Raw genomic sequence first — 19,844 nt, 5'->3', positions numbered from 1 at the left:
TTGACAATTTATTAGAAAATGTGCGGCAATGATGACATTTGTCAAAAGTCAGAATCTTATTAATGTCATAAATAAAAAAGATAATCAAAACGGTCGAAGAATGTTTCATACTTTTTATTACCTCAGGAGCTACTAACACATACAGGTTGCTCCAAAGTAAAAAAATCGTAATTTGTTAATTTCTTCGTAACCGCTACACCGATTGTTATGATACTTTGTATACTGGTTCTAAATACCCTAATGCATATGTACATTTTGGCTTAGTCCAATGGCTAGGGACACCCTGTATAATAGTATTACTTTTCAAATCTTAATTTCAACTATCGTAAGATATAACAAGTCGTTTATGGGTTAAAATAACCTTTAAAATAATCTTTCTGATTTAGCCCATAGTTGCCTGCCTGCCTTAAGACATTAAGTCCGCCATTTGTACTGTCATGTATTGTACAATAAAGTTCATATATATATAAGTAAATCATAATTATATTAAGTAAAAATATAATTAGACGGGAAGCCCCGTCCCACGAAACGGGGAAAAACCTTTGGAAGTTGGCACCTGTTTGGCACCTGTTATACGAGTCGAGTCGACACTTCAACGGGTATCATTTACGATTCCTGGGGTAACATTCCACATTCATTTTTGACAGCTGCTGTACCTCGCACCCCTTACGGCGAATTTTTGGCACTTATTTTCGATTGGATTCACTTACAGCGAACTATATCATTTATAATAAACGCATTTTTTGTCGCCACGCTAGTTTTCTATGGCACAAAAAACGCTTCCATGACACACAATAATATTATTTGTGAGTTTTTTTTTAATAACTCTTCAATATTAAGTATGCGCATGTGAACAAGTGATTGTTTTACCTCTTATTAAGCTAAAATATTTGACTCGTATATATGTGTGTATATTAGGAGCACTGCCAAGCAATGCCAATATTTAACTCGGATATACATCTTCTCCTGCCCACGTTGAACTTTCCGTAGCAAGATACTGACTGCTTACGTCGTAGGCGTAGCTGCTACGCCGTAGACGCCGATATATTTTTACTGTTTCGATTCGAAGCGTGGGAATTTCTTTACGTTATTTATTTTTAATGGCTAACATAGCATCGATATTGCTGTAATCAGTGCAGTCAATACTTTGATTTGATGGAAGTAACAAATAGCAATTTACTTTTTCATTCGACGCAGAGGGATTTGATTATTGCGTTGTTTATTTTTCAACGATCAGTCATTGGCACCTTTTCTGTCGTCATCACCATTGTTGCCGTAATATAAGGTTCCAACCGCTTTGGTGATGGGATGCCCGCAATAGGATAGTTTGTCCTAATATTTTAATGTAGTTCCTATTGAGTAGCGAGCGTCTTTATATGATAAACCTATTCTTAATCTTCAGTCGTTCTGTAAAAATACGTATGAAGGTTTCAAAGAGATGTCCTTTAAGTCCAAATCCTTGCTTTAGACCGCTTTATAGCAGTACGAGGTTAGCTTAGCATTGAACAAGTTGAATCTAGGGAAGCAAGAAGCTTAAACCGGGTTTGAAAAGCTGCGAGCATAAAGAAGGTTCGAACTTTCGAAGCAACCAGCAAGGCGCGCTCCAGCCGGTTAAGCTCTAGGGAGCCAATTCAACATTGTCTATCGCGTATTTGGGAACCTTCCCAAGGCGCTATTTGCCTTGCTTATTAAAACTTGTAAATACAATTTATGGTACCTTTATTTGATCTATTGGCATAAAAAGTGGCTATACAATTATTTCATTTTTTTTTAACACGTTAGTAAAAATAGAAGATTGTTTCCTTTAAGCTATAGTAACGATTTAAGTTAGCTCCCAACCAGAAATCCAATATTTGTTTCAACCCTGTTATAGTTGTTATAAAATCATTATTTAAAAAAAAAAATAAGGAATTGGATAGTACGGTCAGTATCAAATAGATAGTGAACGCCAAAGTGGCAAAATATATGGTAACACACCATAGAAATAACGATGTGTTCCGATATATTTAGCCATTTTGCCGTCAATATTTATTTGATGCTAGACTTTATCTTGAGTAGCTTATATAATATTTATATTCTTACATTTTACTTGATAAAATGGAACATGCGTGTCAACATCCCTATTCTAGCAGAGCTCGCCCACAAGCCGGCCACTGAGCACGTACGCGACGCGTCGTAAATATTTATCGGTGCTGCCCTCGCTCGGCTAGAAAAACAGCGGTGGAGCTACATTCTATCTCTGATTAATTCTGGACAGAAATCTACTAACCACTTTAAGCAGGGCCACGCTTAGTTCTTTACTGCTAATGTTAATTCAATTTGTTCTTTGTTTCCATTAGTGATACCCCAAACATTCGGCACTTTTGGCAGGTATTCGGCACATTAACATTTATTTCGCCGTTTTCCTGCTGAATCAAAGAAAAAAATACAAAGATATCAGAAAACACATCATTAACTACAAACATTCACAACTAAATGACGAAAAAATATATACGTGACTGGTAAAAACTGAGTTTTTTTTTAATGCTCAATCTACTGTCCAACCCAAACAAATCCGTATCTATAAATTGATCCACCACTTTCGGAGGACTAATGAAGGGCTAAACCGAATTTTCGGCCAAGCGTTTCACATGCTGGTTCTCTAATCTAACATGAAGTCTGGTTCTCTAATCTTCCAATTAAGGACGGCATTGAACGCACGAAAAGGGTATACAAATTGTTATCGATTAGCGTGACCGGCATATGTATTCAGTATCCCAATTACCTTAATTGCATAATTCGCGGTAATTTAATTAAGTAAGTGGTTTGCGAACGAGCAAATCCGTGTTTTGGTACATAAAATATATAACGTTTAGTTTGTGAACCTAATCACGATTACCTATATACAGCCAGCGTATATCACAAAATAAATTAAAAGTCAATTTTATACGGCATAGCATAGCATAGCATAACAAAGTTTTTTTCTAAACTATCCTAAGAGTCTATTCTAATCTGTAAGTCTGAAGAAAGTCCAGATTGCACTGAAAGGAAACTTTTAAATCCAATAATAGAAACAAAGGAGGCACTCGCTCCGAGCGAGCCAGATGCTTGCGGAATGCAGTTCTAAGCGTTCAACAATCCAGAGAACGACTTTCAATTTGTAAACAAACCAACTTTACTAGACGATTAATAGCTTTGAACACATACATTTTAAGCATGTGCATTATATTAGTGTATAAAACTAATATTTGAATACTGCCAGGTATTTTCTTTGGCCTATTATGATTGTGACGTAAGAAACCGTTACGATATTCATGAATAAATAGTCTTCACACAGACGTCACTCTGATTCATCGTACTTTCAATTAGACTCCATAAATAATGCACTACTCGCTGGTGCACTATCCTATCGTACAATCAGCAACTATGCCGGGCATTGTTCGACTTTTACAAGCTTTTGTTTTTTTCACGCGTTTACCGTTACTTTGCTATTGAAAGATCAATATTTATTAGTTTTATTACAACTATTACAAGCATGAAACGGCTGTCGACTGGGCGGTTATTTAGCGTGACACTTTTTGTTTATGTTAACCTCTGGAGACTACATACTAGGTTCACATAAAGGTTTAGAATAATAAAGCCTAGAAGGTAAGTACTGGCAACCTTTATGAAGCCGAACTGGGTGATTGTGTCATTCTGTTACAGTATACCTTAATCCATTGCAATAAGGTGAAAAAATTTATTCATATTTATGAACTCGACTGTACCTAATCGGAGCGGCGCGGCGTGTACATCCGTTTTAGCCCGTCTAAAGCGCACAGATTATGCACGAGCGTTACAACTGGCCGCTAGAAAGTACAAGACTAAGTGCCAGTTGCACCAACCACATTTGACAGACTGATCAACATCAGCCGGCGAGCCCCGGCGCTTTATTATGAAACTTTCCATACATAAAAATTTAGCGAACTCTTTAACGATACGAACAGTTTGGTGCAACCGACCCTAAAACCGCCATATACTGGTTCGGCCGAGCGATCCACTCACGAAGCTCGACGACTAGAATGACACCCTTCGGGAGGCAGCCGGCGCCGCCGCGTCTGCCGCGCATTCGACCTGTCGATTACTACACACACATCGGATAACGCCCACGACCTTTTACTTACATTGGCATAACCAAAACTGTTATCTTATATGCGACAAAGAATTTGCCAATATCTTTTGTAAATCGTGCGTCACGAGTTTTCTATTAGTCGTATCGCTTTCCGTGGTGTACTTGGTGTAGGCGTTTCATACCAAAATAGAAGCAATTTATCAAAGTAAAAAAGTGCAAGTCGTTTGTGCTTACTACCAAGTCAGAAGGGGCAGAATTCAATCTTTAAAAAACTGATAATCTTGATTAAATAAGTACCAATATTAAATCAAGACGATATTTTCATGACTTGAATGCCACACAAATACAGACGTATGCAACGTTAGGTATCTAGGGAGAAAGTAGGTAAATCTGCTAGCAGACAAAAAACCTTAGGGTATTTTTTTTCAGGGTTTTTTGAGTCCCGAAAAAGAGATACTTAGGTATCACTTTTTCGAGACTCAATTAGGAACATGCATAACTTTTTTGGACGATGACATTCCGTTTGATATACTCGTATTGGTAAAAAATAACAAAAGCCCCTCCTGCATGGATACCTTAGAGCATTTAACAACCGGAGTCGCCTTTAAGAGCTTACTTCTCTGCCTAAAACCTTGCACAATTGTGCAAACTTTTGTATGAACTGACGTTTATCTGACATGGCTATTTGTACGTTACGTTCAAATCATGTACAAATAGCCATACATTGGACGTACTCCTCCCCCGCAAAAATCGGCAGACTTTTGTACAGAAAATGACAGCCAAGGCGTCTCCATTTACTAAATGCTCTAAGATGAATACGGATAAGATGCATAATAATATATCACTGCAATTAAAATGTAAATAAACAGACAGCGTATTCTGATTGTAGGTAATAACAGGTTATAAAAGAAACAGATGAAATTTTCAAAATGAAAAAGTCTATCCGAACACTTCTAAATACGAGAGGACAAAAATTTATTTGGTCTATGTATACTTGTAAGGTGTATTCGGGTATTACCAAATGTCGGATAATTCCGAAATTTAGATGAAAATCACCCTTAATTCCATCATAATAAAAGTCTCTTTTCGGAATTATCCGACAGTTTTCGACATTCGGAATTACCCGAGTAAACCTTACCTACAAAGTGAGAACCGACATAGTGACACCATTAGCCGAAGGACATACATATAGTTACTACTGAATACCCTGAGTTCTCAGAGATCTTTATATTCTTTTAAAGATACGAAGCGATCCCTACTCTTAATAATTTACGAAAGGCGTGTGTCCTTTATAAAAGGCCGGCCGCACAGGCTTTAGGTTACTTTTCGTTCATGGCGTCTCAGATATGGGTGAATATGGTATCGATGCATTCAGTGTCATGCCCTGAACACAAATGTTTGAGATGACAAGCGCGCAAGTGGTGGGGGTAGTTGCTGTAACGTCATAAATTCGGCAGTACAAACTTTTTTTTTCTTTTAAACATACTTGGAGTGCCAAATAAAAGGGCTTTGTGAGTAGATCACAAATATATAACATACTGTAACATTTTCACTACTTGGTCTAACAAATTATTAGAAAACGTTAAAAATTTCACAATCCACAGTTGACTTTCAACTGCTCTAAATTGAAAATGACTGAATGGATTATTCCAAAATACATACCAAGTGACTGTGAATATCCTCTATATAATGTTAAAAAAAAATTAACCAGATATGTAAAAAATAATAAAATTAAATCAAGTTGAAAAAAAGTATAATTTTCTGTTACATTAAACTGCAACTGGTCTTTTCACTACCTTTCATTTGGTACCCTTTTCATTTGGCAATATGGCCATATTGCTATCGCATCCTTTAACACATTCAGGGCCAAGAACCCGTCTGTCGGCTACTCTGTTAGTAGCGACTACCGGCTACATACGGCGAAACCGTGCTTACGCGCTACGAGCGTAACCCGTAGCACTTAGTGGCAATGAAGTGTTAAGAGTCCGCAGCAAGCTCGGCCGGATTTTACATTCCCATACAAATGGTGTTTCGTTTTCATTTTAAAACTACGTGTTGGATTGTAATGAAACTTTGCACATACAACGACATGACATGAGGTATATCTATGCTTGTAATAAGTTTATATAGCTCCAACCTCCTTTTAACCATGGTACCTGAAGCTACATATACTAATTACAGGCATAGATATACCTTATCCTATTGTATTTACGTCGAAATAAAATGGTTGAAAGTTTCAGAACAATCTACGAGTTATTGTGGGCTCTTAACCCTTTACCAGGCGAAGGGATATATTCCTCCCACATCTTATATCGGTTACCGTAGTCAGGTTTTAACTCCAAACCTCCTACAAAATATTTTGTCAATCCCTAATAACAGTATTTTATGATCTTCATTCACAACACGCTTCTAAATCGCGTAATATATCTTTGGCAGCCGTTTAAATTCACTTGAACTCTAATATCAGTAAACTACGGAGAAATTCGAACACTTTCCTTAATTTCTATGAAACAGAAGTACATAGGTCGAACAATTTTCTGATATTTTGTAGATTTTGAGTGTTGAAAGGTAATGTAATCGTAAACATTGCTAAATATTCATGCATTATTGTGTATGACCAGAATTAGGATGTGGGTTGACATTATCCCATGGCCTTATTAGAGTTTAACTGTGCGGGAGCTAATATTCTTCCCATGGCCCGGTAAATTGTCTTGTCATGTCATAAAAACTCACGTAGGTAAGTAATAAAACTGTTTTTGTGTTCAACCTAGAGCGATTCAGTGATTGATATAATGTTTCGTAGTAGATTTGGAGTTAAACCTTGACTATGATAACCGATATAAGATGTGGGAGGAATATATCCCTTCGCCTGATCAAGAATATAATAAGACAAAATCGAGTATGACAGTCAATTACTTAGACAGGCGATGGGATAATCGTAACCCACATTTTTATTTCTGGTTTAAAGGAATATCTCCGACTTTCGTAAATACATTTATTACAAGGCGTTCAATACGGTTGTAACAGTATATACAGTACGTATGAAGACACGCTAGTTCTTAGGGGCCTGGTAAAGGGTTAAATGATTTATCTACAGCTGAATTGACCCGTAGGAGAGCTAAAGATATCTTTACTATTTCATATCTAGTGAATCTCTAATTCATTTCCCGAATCGCGCCGCTAGCCTATTGTATACAATTCTGCATTGGAGTAAAACTCAATTAACTTTTTATCCGTGTATTTCCATGCAAACGCATAAATTTAATAGTCTATTGGATTTCAGTTGTAGCGTCGAAAATAAATAGCGAAATAAAACGGACATAGTCGCTGTAACGTTAACGAGGCCGGCATAAACTCAATCGAAATCATTACGTTTTGTTTTTCCTACAGACATATATCTAAATATATTATGTACCAAAATTTGTATGAAAACAAAGCGTACCAATACCCATTGCTAGGCTTATATGACGTCATTTATTAGGGTTCCGTACCCAAAGGGTAAAACGGGACCCTATTACTAAGACTCCGCTGTCCGTCCGTCCGTCCGTCCATCCGTCCGTCTGTCACCAGGCTGTATCTCACGAACCGTGATAGCTAGACAGTTGAAATTTTCACAGATGATGTATTTCTGTTGCCGCTATAAAGTACGGAACCCTCGGTGGGCGAGTCCGACTCGCACTTGCCCAGTTTTTATTTACACTCGAACTTAGAGTTTGGTGTCTTACGATAATAAATAGTAGATTGTACAACAAGGGCATAAAGCGATCCATTTTTATTCGAAGCAATTTAGTCGAGGATAAAAATTGACATTTATGCCTGAGTTTTACACTCTACTTTTCACTTTGATTGTGAGTAAAATATACAAAAATATCCAATATTGCAGGTTATTTTACCGTATTTATTCAAGACTCAAGAAAATTGTACTCGGGCCGGTCAGGGCGCGGGGCACGCCGGTCGGGCCGCGGGGCACGCCGGTCGGGCCGCGGGGCACGCCGGTCGGGCCGCGGGGCACGCCGGTCGGGCCGCGGGGCACGCCGGTCGGGCCGCGGGGCACGCCGGTCGAGCCGCGGGGCACGCCGGTCGAGCCGCGGGGCGCGCCGGTCGGAGGGGCACCGGTCTTGGGCGCGCCGGCAGGGCTGGCATTTTGTATGGCAGATTTTGGACTTTATTCAATTCAGTCAATAAGGGTCGTCATAGTTGATTTTACTTTATGCTCTAGACTCCAGAGTCTAGAACATAATAAGCAACTTTATGTCGCCTCTCTCTAGTCGTTTTCTTCATTGCTGAAGGTCGTGTCCGTCTTGAAATTTTCTGATGACCTCTGGCACCAATCGCTTCCATCCCACCCTACTCTCGGCCTTCTTCATGGCGGTTGCTATTGTGAGGCCTGTAAGGGTAGAGACCTGATCCGACCACCGAGCAGGAGATCTGCCACGTCGCCGCTTGCCATCTACTTTCCCAACAACTACAAGTTTCTCCAAGTTGTCAGGTTCTCGGCGGGTTATGTCGTCTACGCACGACTTAAAGACGAACTTTACGAGCATGAGAAGTGAAAACATACTTTTTATTCAACTACCTCTTTTCTTATTTGATAGATTCGAGCTTAAACCATGGCGAATAAATGACACTTGTACTGACTGACTGTAAAAGCGATTCTTCACCAGAGCAGTAACAGCATGTCTAATATATGTATTGCCCTGTCGCTCGCGATTTCATAAACCAAGCCGTGCATGATATATATAGTCATCGCCAGCCGACACAAGATAAGCTAGACGGAAGAGAAAATTATTATATACTTATTGTTAGTAAAAATTTTAAGTATACTTTTTCCAAAATTCAATAAAATTAAAAATATTGTTCATTACGAGTTTCACGCGTCAGGATGTATTTTAGTAGTAGTAAAACACTGTAGTGTACAATAAACAAAAATAAAACAGGAAAAAACACACATCGAATTTAATTTACGTTTTATCTCTTCCTTACAAATACATAGTCAACATGACAGATTAGGACAAATTATTAATAACTAATTGAGGTTTGTAGCGCTTTTCTAAATAACGTCATAGATATATGTACATATAATATAATAAGTACCTACCTAACACAAAATTCAGACGCGCTCTTACCATTGGTATACTGAATAATGTCTGTGGTTACTACGTCAACTTTTTATAGGTAATCCTTAAGTATGAGGGTCAGTGGAGACAGGAGAATGGGACGTGTTGGGAGTAACAAGTACGCGACAAATTCTGGTTGCGACCGCATTAGCGACTCCTTTCAGTCTTCTGTCAACGTACATTGTAATATATGACAACTTTCCTACTTTTTATATGATAATCAACGTATTATCATTTTCATCATATCGTCGGGTGAGAATACGTTTGTGCCATACGCCACTTACATTGGTTTACAGGAGAGCGAAAAGAAACAAAAAAATTTTTTCGAAAAGTATTACATTTAGGAAATATTGAACTTATTTATCATTTGCACGTATGTTTACTATTTATGGTACCATGCAAATATTGTAAATATAGTGGTAATCATAAAATAAAAGCTTTTATAATATTGCCATATCGGTTTTTGAGGAGTAAATGTTAAACGTACAATGTATGATATATTATGACACAAACGTTTTGGATATGTCACACTTTTGTGATAATTTTCTGTTAAAAGAATGTAATTATCCTATAGCAAAATGCGGATATGGCACAACATTTTTCAAAAATAGTTTTTTTTCAAAAACCGATTACTGATAATTATAGCTAATTTTTAGTTATTTTAGGAATCATTAAAAAACGATTTTACCAAAAATGGATATGGCACAAACGTATTCTCAACTGACGATATATCACTGGCTTGTATAAGGGAATAAGGTTTTTTTTGTGAACCAAGGAGGCTAAAAGTTAAGGGTATACTCGTATTGTGCGAATCACACTATAAATCATGTTTACGGCAAAAATATGAATATTATATCTGTTTTATTTGAGCATACCTAATACGATTTAGCCATACACCAGTTCCTATTTTGAATAACATGAAGTTTTGATACTTATCACAAGACTACACACACATAAGAACACACACACATTTTTGTGTTTGTAAGACACATTTATCGTTTCTTGTATTGATATACGGCCCGGTCCCCGGTTCTCCGAGTTCTCCGTTTACTTTGGGGAATGTTATCGCGCGAGAACTTTCACCATAGTAAACGGAAAACGTTCTCAAGAACGGCACAATTATGCCTACATCAAAAGTGACCTATGTCGAAAGTGACGTCCTCAGAACGTGACATGGCTCGAAAGTGTCCTCATAAAAGTGACCTGAGTAATAAAAAAATATTTAAATATTTATTTGAGCAAACAGTATTATTTCGTTGCTAAGCAGAGCAATTATCGCTTGGTAATATATTTATTCCTTGAAAAGACGTACCTACATTTTGTTCACCCCACGGCTGCTAGATTTTTTTAGATGGTTGCTAGAATTAAGAAACACTCGGAACGCATTCGCTTCTCATCTTTAATTATGAACTACGTTATTTGCTTGAAACAGCAGTGTGTCTGAGGCATTCTTTCATTTTCCGTCCTTGATACCGTATTGTATAGGCAATTACCTAGGTACTCAGGCTGGTCAAAAGCGCTGGTGGCCTAACGATAAGAGCGTGCGACTTTCAATCCGGAGGTCGCGGGTTCAAACCCCGGCTCGTACCAATGAGTTTTTCGGAACTTATGTACGGAATATCATTTGATATTTACCAGTCGCTTTTCGGTGAAGGAAAACATCGTGAGGAAACCGGACTAATCTCAATAAGGCCTAGTTTACCCTCTGGGTTGAAAGGTCACATGGCAGTCGCTTTCGTAAAAATTAGTGCCTACGCCAATTCATGGGATTAGTTGCCAAGCGGACCTCAGGCTCCCATGAGCCGTGGCAAAATGTCCGGACAACGCGAGGAAGATAAATAATATTCCACCTTTAATCACCCACCTCAACCATAATTAAATACCATTCACTTTACAAGGGAGGAAATAATTCAACGCTGACTTGAACTCTGGGAATATTAAATCAAGTCATTTCCATTTTCAACAGATAACGGCCCAACGTTTTCAATAGCTTTGATTTCTGTGGAGTGGGAATCTGGTTATGCAATCGCAATTCGCACCTTTGATTCTCGGTATTTCACAATGATATCACACGTATTAAGACGAAAGGGGAGGACCGCCTCGAAACCGGTTTTCCATACAAACGTATTCCCCATTTTCCTCTCCGGATATTAACATTATTGAAAATATTTTCACACAATTTGACGTATTTTAATCATAGCTATGCCCGACCGTTTAATTTTTTAGATTTTTCAATTATTATAATATAAGAGTTAGGAGCGAAAAACAGGTTTTATAGTTTTTTTTTAAAAAGCTCCTAACACCGATGATAAAGTAAAAATCGAAAAAATCAAACGGTCGGGCATAGTTATGCCCGACCCGTGACCCTTTGTCATTGAATACCTAACTCAAATATTTAGATATAATTTATTTGACATTTAAAAACCATTAATTTAACGTCACAAAAATTAATACAAACAAACCGCTGACCTTAAAGGGGCCCACAGATTACTTACCACACAGTTCGCCGGACGATATCAGCCTGTCAGTTAAACTCAAAAAGTGACAGTTCCGAACAACTGACAGGCTGATATCGTCCGGCGAACTGGTAATCTGTGGGTTCCTTGAAAGGATTGCAAACTGCAACTTTAAGTACAAGTAATAACGTTTTTCAGATAAGTGGGGACATTCTTTTGTACACAGACATATTAAAAACGAACAACCACACATTAACATAACACCTTCGCTAGGTACCACAATTTACAGGTACTTTTTATCATACTTCATACTTGCTCCCAAAGCAGCTTGCTTATATATGCAGCTGCGGCCGTAGCACGGTCGCATTTTTATAATTTGTCACCATGTCTGTCACGATCTAACAAGTATGTAAGTGCGGAAGTGACAGGGATAGTGACAGGCGATAAAAATGCGACCGTGCTACGGCCGCTGGAGTTTAATTATACATATCACAAAATCATACGTACCAAGAAGTTTATTTGTCTAAAATTCTAATCTTACTGAACGAAAACCATTTATAACGTAGTTACTTTGCATTGTGTAAATAAAGGAGGCCATATACAAAGCACATAAACAAGATTACCTACGTTTAGCTACACATGGAAAAGCCACATTTAGAAAGTAATTTTATTTAAGGAGATTTAGATAAAAACCTTGCATTAAGATACCCTGACGATGTTTGCATTTTTGAATATTGAATCACATTTAAATCCATAAGAATTTAAAGGTCGATTTGTACAAGTATTCCGGCACTGACGAGGTTAAACTTCTATTATGAACGTTCACTGACCTGATCCCAGTTTAAATTACTAATATAAAGATAAGTCCCTATTAACTGTGTTTTGTACCATCTTCAGACATCGGTGTACCTGAACAATCGCGACTGCTTTCGAATGCACAGCACGCCCGCAAGTCCCCACAAAAGTGAATAGATAGGTTGTATAGCGAAGCCTCATTCGAAACGCTTGTCAGGCGCGATTAACCTCCCGAGACCCAGTCGCGATTAAAGTTCAAAGCGGACCACTATAAAACATTCTCAGAATAAGTATAGATGTTACTGATCTTTGAGGGCACGTCACACTGGTCCGCAAAAGAACTTTGACTCGCTTGCGGTCGCGCGATCAATAAGAACACACGGCAAGCGGGAGCCCGGCCTCACTTTCCCCGGAGTCTAAAAATAGACGCTCGACAGAGTTAGCTTGCGCGCGGGCTGAATGAAACTTGCCGATAACCAAGTCTCCCCAAAATTTGCGCGATGGTTCAGTCGTAAATGATCGTAATGTTGACGTAGGTCTATGAGCATGAGCAACTCATTCAACCTACCTTTATAGTTAAATTTACAATGTATATATATAACCATTTTGAATATTTTCCAAAAATTATATCTAACTATCGAAAGTGCTCACAAAATTTCATGCGAATCGGTTGAGAAGACCTACAGAGGAGAATGAACATCCGAACATACGAAAGTATTTTTGCCCATGCTGAAACGGAGACTTTCGCAAACTCTGATCTATAAATAAATACTAGTTTGCCTGTGAGCTGTAGACGTATGACTCGGCCATTTTGAAATAAAACTCAAAAACTGAATCTACAAAAAAAAATCGATCCTGTTCACAAAATTCGACGAGAATCGGTTGATAAATGCGACCTGTAGAGGAGAACATCTGGATATACGAAAGCATTTTTGTCCAAGCCGAAACCGGAGTCCTTCGCTAACGTTCGGTCAATTATTATAGGTAATTCTTACACAAATTGACGAACTCCTACAGTAAGCTCAATAAGGCTTGTGTTGTGGGTACTTAAAGAACGATATATATAAATACTTTAATACATAGAAAACACCTATGAGTCAGTAACAAATATCTGTGCTCATCACACGAATAAATGCCCTTATCAGATTCAAACCCAGGACCATCGGCTTCATGGGCCATGACCTGAAATATAATCCTGCGCCTATATTAGACTACTGGTAAAGCAAAGTATTTTTAGTGAGGTCCCTCTGAATTTAGCCCAAAATAATATCTGTAGACTGAAACTCATCAGAAACTTACATGTTCCAGAATGCCCTCCGGCCGCAGACGGTATGGAGCGCTTCGCGTGCCCCACACCGGACCGGCAAGGTCGCTATCGCTGCATCGACGATCATGTCCTCTGTGACGGCTTCATCGACTGCCCCAACGGCGAGGACGAGGATCGACAGGCCTGCATGTTCTACAAGACGGTACGCACTAGCTGTAGCTTGTACCAGAATACGCATCGGACCGGGCGGATCGTTACCGCTGCACCAAAACGACCACGATTGACGAAAAGTGGCATTTCTTCAACAAGGAACGTCTCACTTTTGACTCTGACAGATCATATGCATATCAAATTCATTGCCTATTATTTCAATCAGAATACACCTCCTGGTATATGTTAACGCAATTCCATGTCCGTTTCTCAATACGTACATGAGGAACATTTTGCGCCTTCATACTACCTACTAAATATACATAGAGCTAATATGGCGTAATATTTTTTCCTAGCACACAGCGAAAGCATTAACTTAGTATTGGTGTTGTTGCAGACCAAGGCGCACCTGGACGTGCTCGCGGACGCGCTGCTGCGGTGGGCGCGCGGCCGCTAAGCCCCCTCCCAGACCCTGACCCAGTGCTCCACACCCCACCACATCTCCGACCTCATCATTATAACCCTCGATTGAACAGCCAGTGTGCTCTTATGAATAGCGAACGCTGCGGTTTATTTTCTGAAGTTCCGGACGCGACCAGCTGATTACTCGTAGACGAGTTGAAATGAACGTAATGAAACATATCAAGTAGTGGTTCAGCCTATGCCAAAAAAATGACCACTTAAAGTGTAGTGTGTAAGGATTCCGAGCGTGAACGGATAAGACGATTCTGTAGGAGATGCGCGACAGTGCGTCGGTAGGAACGAGGAAGTGTTGCTCTGGTTTCGTCCCAAGTAAAGTAACCTCTCCGCAGCAATTTTACTTTCCCATCGATATTTCGTACTTTCTAGCATTTATTAAACTAAAATGTGAGACTGGTAGTCGACATTGTTAGTCGGTAGATCGTTATATTATTAAATATAGAATAGTTCTTCATCTAACGAAACATCGTTTGTCGATTTATTGATGTATTTACCTTTTTACTCTGTTATTAGTTACAGCATTCCACACTTTTTGATGGTTGTAATATAGATAAAAAGCTCTAAAATGTATATAATACGAATACTATAAATGATTTGTGTATTTAATTGGTTTACTCTCGCGGCCTACACGAAACGAAGGAAGCTTGTCTGAGCCGCTAGTTGCGCCTCGCGGCTCGCGACAGCTCTGCACATTCCAAATTTTGTCAAAACGCTTTTGATATAGGTAATAATGTCTCAGCAAACTTAAATAAACTTCATCTCGAATAAGACAGCTACTGTATATTGGTATGTAAAACATTAGTTATTAAGATGGTGTTTTATTCATTACATTATTTTTAAGTACGAGTACACATAAATTATCCAAGTCACTAAGTTATAAGTTATAACTTATTTTATTCTGTATATAATATTCCATTCCATGTTGTTAACTTTATTTGGCTTACTTAAGTTTACAACATAAGTAGCACAACGTTTTCGACTGAATATTTATCTTATCTGATTAATTTTATAGTTACTTAATTACAGGTGTTAAGATTATTTCATAACAGTGATCAACACCATCTAGTCAAATGAGTTCCTAAACGAAAACATGTTACATAGTTTTATTATAGACGCATTGTCTATAATTTCCTTTGAATTTATTGCCCAAAACTAGTCAATACCTACAATTCTACAAGGTTTTTCAATGCTTGATTGATGCTTCCATTGTTGAATTCGTTGTCACAAGAGATTTGGAAATTCAATTCCGATGTAAATTAAGTTTCTTGCGAAGACCTTTTCTTCCAATAGGTAATGATCTAATGATAGAAAGAAAGCATTCATTTTCCTTTTGGGATTCCTTTAGCACCCTTTTAGTATTTATAAATATGTAATGATTTCAAATATATTTTACCCTCCAGTTCACATCCGCTATGTTATTATAATAATGCATAATGATAGATATAAAATATTATTTAAATAGATATTACTACTTAACTCGGTGTTATGAGATACATATGTCAGTGTATCTTTATTTGGGGTAGGTACTTATATAAAATATAAGAAAACAAAATTAAATTTAAAAGTCAAGTAGTATATGAGGATATAGTAAAAATATCTTTAATGGAGTAAAGTTTTTAGTGAAGCTTTTAGGAATATCGTAATAGATGTATTAACGGGTACTGTAGAAGCTCTGTCTATGTTTATAGGTAGGTAAGACGTATTTAATGGAATCGAATGCACCAAACCAAGTAGCAGTTAGTATATTTTTAAGTATAAGCACCGTTTTAATCATTGTCGGAAAACCCTAGTAATGACACAAACTTTTTGTCGTATTTTAATTTTAAATCCATCATAAATGAAGCGTGTAAATTAAAGCGCAGAAACATTAGTTTTAAATAATATATACTAATTCCATAAGGGCGCCTCAAATAACATTTGAGTTGAACCTCGGCCGATATAAAGTGGCACAAAATAAGAAACAATAGTATTTCCCTATGTCGGAGGCTAAGCCACTGTAAGTAAGTATTTATTTAAAACAGTATATAATAAATGGCATAACGTTTATAGATATTAAAGAGTACCTATAGAATAGTAATTATTTTTAGAATAGGATGTGAACTGAAGTGTTATTACCACGATAAAGATTTTGAAACTATGGAGGCACATCAAAGCAATACAAAATATTTAATATTATAGTTTGCTTATTTGAATACAATATCCAGATGACGCAATAGATTCATGTTACAATTTTCAACCCAAATAAACAACGTTATAGTCTGTTAGAACACGAGTTCTTGAGCCAGCAGACTCGACGGTGTTTATAGATCCGTTTTGAATCGTTTGCATGTAAACTTCATTTTATATATAGGTACCACACTGCAGACAATTGATAAATTGTTTACTTTTTAATGTTATTGCTTTGATGACATGGTTTCATACTACTTTATCGTTTTAGTCCATCATAAAGCCTCTATCTTGAACTATTATGTTTTTCACCATTATGATACATTGTAGGATTTAACTGTATGGTTTTTTTCACAATATCAAAAAGTAATTTACCTATTCATGTTACTATAATATTACATAATCTTTGTGGCAATAAATTCACAAAAATAAGTTTTAAATTAAATTCAATGATACAGACATAAAATTGTAGACTGTAGAGCTCCGTTCAGTTGAAGGAAAGACTCACCCACCCAGGGAGTTAGCTTGAAATATTAGACAACTTCTTACATTAATACCAAATATCGACTGGATGGCATCACAATGGCAACTCATAATATTTCAATAATCAAATAACCTCGGGTCAAAGGTTTATGCAATATTTACATAATATTTTCTGTATTACTCTAGTGTCTTTTAGTCAAGGCATGTCAGGTATATATTGAGTGACAACACTTTCCAAGTTATACCCTACAGATTTAGTGTTTAGTTTGTCTTCACTGAAAAAAATATGATCTATCGAGCACACATTAAAGTGATTTCATTAAGATTAACTGTTATATACAATATCAACTAATGTACGTAGCTACGTACGTACGTAACGTACGAACAGTAAACTTTACTGCTTGGTTCGATAGGCTCATATGGAACTGTTTAAAGCATTAAACGTTAATGCAATTTCAATTGTTTTAAATGATTTTTTTTCTCAGTGTTTCTAAACACCGTCAGTGTCCTCCACTGATTTAATTTTGTCGTCAAGGAGTGTGATTGTACATATTTTATTAGATTGTATGTTACCTATAATGGATATATTATTAATGTAATTGCACCGACATTTGCCTGTTTTGTATGTGCACAGCAATTTATTGTGATATTTTAAATACTATAGGATAAGTGCAAATCATGATCTCGCGGGTAGACTATGTACCTATCAATGTGATTATTAATTTACATATAAATTAAATATGTATTAAGTATGTCAAATTAGTCTCTACTGAATATGGACGCGTCTTATTTATATTATACCTACCTAGTTTAGACCGGCTAGACCATTCACTTTAGCCTCATGTAATTTTGCTAAAAGCCTATTTGTGCTTGCGTTGTGCGGCATCCCCCCTAGAAAGACTGTCAGACAGCCGGGTCAAACTATTAAAAATTAATCAAATGTCAGAAGCTATTATCACATAAAAGGTTCTATTTTGAACTAGAGTGGACGCCGCATCACAGATCTGTCACTGTTTCTATTTTATTCGAAATCTTTAGCAATTTTCGTCAATTTTATGGATACTTGTGTACGTAGGAATAAATAAAATATGAAGTGCTAATCGTTGTCCACCGTCGTCCTAGGCTGTAACTCCGCGAGGTCGCGGCGCTACGCTTGCGTTGCGGCTCGCACTATTATTTCATTGCACCTCACCACTATGATATTTATCTAGTTATTGTTATAAAAATATTTAATTAACTATGTAAGCACACGACTACGAGCACAATTTTTCTACACATTTATTAAGTACCTTTAACCTGTAAGAAGGTAAATTAAATGTTGATCAAGGTTTCTAGTCACTTTTATATTTCGCAAATTACATGCGACAAATACAGATATTCAAGAAGTAACAACGTATGCTCATGGAATCTTCCGAACTCAGTTCAAAGTACATATTTGTAATACCAACCTATTTCTCAGACATGATATATTAACAATAATCGCTCAAATGGGAAAACTATTTCGACGATATTTATTGTTGAAGTAAAATATTTTTAGATGTCACCCTTGATAGTTATCATAAACTACATCAAATGCTTTTAATTTGGTCAATTACTAGATGCTCTGACAAAACGCTACAAAGATTTTTCCGCAAGAAACATGCAAGTGATGAAAAATATAAAAAAATCATCCGCCAATTTTCTTGATGGTAGTTGTTACTTTAAAAATGCAACTATTTTTGTAGATACATATTATCTATTTGATTACCACTAGATAGAGATTTACATAGTATATATTTTCTCATAGTGTCACGTTTGCCGATGGAAAGACAAACGAATATTCATTTACGCACCATGAAAGTCACTGACACCGCAGCTCATTGACGCGCTGTTAACCTCCTGAGTCCCATGCAGACACAAATAAATTGAAATCGAAATTTCAACCTTATTGCGTCAGAGTTTTATTTTTCTCTCGGGAGGTTACGATGCCCTCTCCGGAAGACATCGTGGGCATCGTGGCCTACAGATGGTAGACCTAATATGGTTGATCAGTAAGTTTTTTGCGGCATTTTCGTCCCAATCAAACTCGCTGTGGCAAGTCGGACAGACTCCCCAGCGCAGTCGGTGATTCATGCCGATTTTCTGAAACGCTCCCGTTCTCTGGTTGCACGCCGAACACGCCTGACGTGTACGACTCATCCACGATTTCGACACGGATGTTGGATTTACTGCGCAATCTCTTTAGCAACGAGTCGTGTCCAAACTTGCGCCCCGAGAACGACGCTGTGTTCTTAAACTTGCTACCGGCGCAGTACAGCACCAGCACGTCGCTCACCCCTCCTCCGTCAAACACTTCCCTCATTCGTTCCTCGCACTTGGCGATGCGAATGTACTTGTCCAATCCGAGTCGCGTCAGTTTGGAGTGCGTCTCGGACGGTACTTGCATGGCTTCGAACCACTTCATGCGAAAGACGGTGTATTCGATCACGTGATCCGTATTTTTTCTCCGTTATCTGTGGTTTGGCGCATCGATTCATTGAGACTCACGCTCACGCCGTCCGTCACGTATGATTCGGCGTACGGTCCTTTGGCCTTCATCGCGTAGACGAAATTCAACACGTCCGGTATGTCAGGTAGAACGGGGGCAGTCTTCATGTAGAGATTGTAAAATATGCCCAGTTGGACGTAGATGCGCGACAGGTCACGCACGTCCCGTCTGATCTCTTCGAGCAGTCTGGATCGGCGTTGGGGCGTGGAGCACAGACCGCGTTTGACAACGTAGACATCTAGGGTTTGCGCTGCGCCATCACTCAATTTACGTGTTCGAATCGGAGGCAGGTAGTTGGTACACTTCGCAAAGC

At 37.9% G+C, this 19,844-nt stretch overlaps 1 protein-coding gene and 1 long non-coding RNA gene across 2 annotated transcripts in view; both read left to right on the top strand.

Moving 5' to 3' along the window:
• LOC134794399 (uncharacterized) overlaps positions 1 to 15,699 on the top strand; it is a 75,099-nt gene extending 59,400 nt beyond the window's left edge. The window contains exons 2-3 of the mRNA XM_063766210.1: positions 13,767 to 13,927; positions 14,273 to 15,699. Of these exons, the coding sequence (XP_063622280.1) occupies positions 13,767 to 13,927; positions 14,273 to 14,332 (221 nt within the window). The 3' untranslated portion in view covers positions 14,333 to 15,699. The remainder of the gene's footprint in view (positions 1 to 13,766; positions 13,928 to 14,272) is intronic.
• LOC134794605 (uncharacterized) lies at positions 6,358 to 7,186 on the top strand. Its single transcript, XR_010144690.1, has 2 exons — positions 6,358 to 6,831; positions 6,872 to 7,186. It is a non-coding gene; the product is annotated as an uncharacterized LOC134794605 (long non-coding RNA).
• Positions 15,700 to 19,844: the final 4,145 nt, after the last annotated feature.

This window comes from Cydia splendana, chromosome 10 (assembly GCF_910591565.1).
Source record: "Cydia splendana chromosome 10, ilCydSple1.2, whole genome shotgun sequence".
Classification (NCBI taxonomy): Eukaryota; Metazoa; Arthropoda; class Insecta; order Lepidoptera; family Tortricidae; genus Cydia; species Cydia splendana.
This window is presented reverse-complemented; position numbering and strand designations above follow the sequence as displayed.